This window comes from Perkinsus marinus (genome assembly GCF_000006405.1).
Source record: "Perkinsus marinus ATCC 50983 genomic scaffold scf_1104296936176, whole genome shotgun sequence".
NCBI classification, from domain to species: Eukaryota; Perkinsozoa; order Perkinsida; family Perkinsidae; genus Perkinsus; species Perkinsus marinus.
In genome coordinates, this window is record NW_003214221.1 from 1 (window position 1) to 3,096 (window position 3,096).

The 3,096-nt window shown below is 47.0% G+C and overlaps 1 protein-coding gene across 1 annotated transcript; it reads left to right on the plus strand.

Annotated features, from left to right (window-relative positions):
• Positions 1-562: 562 nt before the first annotated feature.
• Pmar_PMAR004246 (Protein bem46, putative) lies at positions 563-2,090 on the plus strand (the record flags this gene model as incomplete). The annotated part of the gene is made up of 9 exons (XM_002783765.1): positions 563-641; positions 745-826; positions 987-1,032; positions 1,098-1,189; positions 1,234-1,338; positions 1,464-1,536; positions 1,615-1,710; positions 1,842-1,901; positions 1,945-2,090. Exons 1-9 carry the CDS (start codon positions 583-585, stop codon positions 2,088-2,090), a joined length of 759 nt encoding a protein of 252 aa, XP_002783811.1. The 5' UTR covers positions 563-582.
• Between the last annotated feature and the right edge of the window lie 1,006 nt (positions 2,091-3,096).

Consider the following 3,096-nt stretch of genomic DNA (forward strand, 5'->3'; position numbering starts at 1 on the left):
TGCTGATGGATGACGCATTATGTCGGACATTTTCTGAAAGGATAAACTCAACGTTGCATTTTATGTTTCACACACACTGCAATAATATGCGGTTCTCTCTGTCGATCTCAAAATATCTGAAGTTGGTGACGGTCATATATGGAATACTCCCCGCACTACCTCTCCTCTAGGAGTTGTTCTCGCTTGGCATTTACCTTGACGTGGCCTAAATGGCATACCCCGGGCTCCCGAGTGTCGATGGCTGACCTATAATGGAGTATACGTGACCGAAATTTATACAATCTCGAACGTAGGATGCACTCAGTGCGTATCTCAGGCTAAACGATAGTATTGGCAGTACCGCATTTCCTTCAACTTCCGTTTGTGTATATCCTTGTTCCTCTTATCAGCCTTCCGGGCACATATCTTATTGCAGACAGGGAGGCTCCTATACATTATACAATCGTCAACCGTCGCCCCATAGCAGACTGAAGTCTCGTCAATCTTGCTCACTTGTCATCACTTGCATTTCCTCAACGGTTTCAGCGCTTCTAGTATTACCGTTGAAGTACTACGTTTCGTCAGTTTGACTCAGTTTCTAATATGAATGCTTTCGTCATAATAGGTGGAGTCCTTGGTGTACTGCTACTTTCGATGAGCTGGTAATATGCGAGACGCCTATTCAACGGGGTTTACTTCAATCCGCCATCCGTCTCCTTCTGGAGAGTGCTTTGGTCTGAGATTCGTCAAGTGTTTATTGTTCAGGACTAAGGTGCTCCTTATATGCCTCGGTGTTGTTGCTACCTTGCTGGCAATACTGGTAGCATCTCAAGAGAAGATGCTATATGTAAGATGGTGCTCATGGGCTACGACTTTCGACACTATCAATAATTGTGATTATTTCCGTACTCCACATCGTTCACATTGACTCTAGTGGTTGAACCTTGCTAGGGTCATCTGGAGAGTTTATGGGCTGTTTTATTCGTAGTGGGATTACTCTTGCTCAGATGCCCGAGGTCCAGGGGTTCACCACTGTCGGTTCCAATCCGCCAGGTGAGTTGAAATCACTCAGTTTCAGCTTCTTTCTTGTGCCAGAAGTTGTCGATACGGTATCACAGGTATGCGCTCTCCTGTCGAACTCGACATGAAATTCGAAAATATCAAAGTGGCAACTGCTGATGGTCAGAGTATTCATGCATGGTTCATTCATGTACGATGTTGCTCATAAGAGTTGCTATTTTAGCCTTCCGTCAGGCCATTGGAGTTGCTGATTCGTCAATGGCACCAACAATCGTATTCTGCCATGCTAACGCTGGGAATATGGGTTTAAGAATGCCCAACTACAGGCAGCTAGCTTCGGTAGTGTGACGGCTCGGAGATTTCTGAAAAGATGGTATTTCGATAATTTTCAAGTCGATTTTTGACAGTGATGACATGCATTAGAATAAGTATTTTTCTATAGTTGATCGTTGTACCTGTGTCAGTTTGTGAAAGCCAATGTTCTCGCATTCGACTACAGAGGCTTTGGCGAGAGTACGGGCAAGCCAAGTGAAGAGGGTGAGTATTGTGACATCTGGAACTTGGCTCATGTCATCTGAGTGGCCTGTCGCGGAGTATTACAGGTGCTTCCCTCAGGTATCATGCTCGATCTGGACGCGCTGTTCCAGTGGATACAGAATAACCAACAGCTGGTCGATCCTGAAAATATATTTTTGTTTGGTCGATCGCTCGGTACGTCCACTCAGGAAGTTTGAGATGCGTCCGCGTTGTTCAGTAAACTTCGGCTTTGGCTCGGAGTTGCATAAGATTGGTCGTGTAGATCTCACACGCTTTAGAGATAACTGACTTACACCATCTGTCAGGTGGCGCAGTCGCAGCAGAGTATGCTGCTAAGTTAGTGGCTGAGGGTCATCCACCCAGGGGTGAGAGCTCTCGGCTTTACACTGTAATATTTTGTCGTGACAGGTGTTATATTGGAGAATACATTCCTCTCTATATCGCTCATGGTGAACTCGTTGTTCCCTTTCTTGCGATTTGACTGGGTCAAGAAGCCTTTCTTGAGGCTTAGATGGGAGACTTACAAGCACGTTGAGAAACTTGGAAAGAAGTAGGTATTTCAACGACCCGAACGTTGGCGGATCTGAAGTGCTTTCAAATTATTCCTGATCCAGGGATACTGGACCCTTTATTGTAGTCTGCCTTATCGGCTCTTTCACCACTCCATGGGCGATTTTGAGCGTCATGTCTGCGTATGACATGCAACATGCTCATGCATGGTTTTGCCCAGTGCGTAGGCGTGTGCTCCACGCTCGGTAGCGGGCCATGCACATAACCAATGCATTTGTACGGTGCTGCTTTGGCCCGAGTATCGAACTCCGAGACATGAGGTGCAACTCGAACGCGAGTCGCGGGGGCAGAGTTCTATTCACGGACTCATTGTTAGTACTAACTGACGCCAACGATCCCTCAAAACACCGGTCCGGGACGTGGTACTTAGGAGCTTCTGGCTCGTATGCAGGGTGACGGCAATGCCGAGTCGGCGTTGACGAAAGCGGTTGTTGAATAACCTCATCAATGCATGATTAACTCAATTGCTACTGAAGTTGAAGATCCACCTGGTAATAAGACTCGTCCATCATCTACGGAGTCTGAAGATCACGCTGCGGTGCCATTTGCTCATCCTTGCGGCAGAATTATCTCTTGCACTGAGATGCTGTGGAATCTGTGTGGCTTCTCTTACGTCAACTCAAATGAGTCGTTCCTGCATATCAACAGCACTCCTTGGTGTGAACAGCCAGCAATTAGCAATGGTCTCCCACTAGTCTGGACCCATCAATATATAGACAACGGATGAACATGATATCGTCCAAGACCCCCGGATAATATTTCAGACTCCATCCACTTGAGCGAGAGATTCGACAATTTGAAACGAGGGGAGCTGGCTATCAACCAGCAACAGAGCACACTCCCACTGTTGTTTACACGTGGCCTCGGGGAAAAATCGGATACGCAGTGGCTAGGTACATCTAGGCTAGATGCAAGCTATACAATTGCCACGTGCCCTATTGGTAGCTCGATCGACTCCGAGAGCTAAAATGGCTGTGGGCCTGGAAGCCT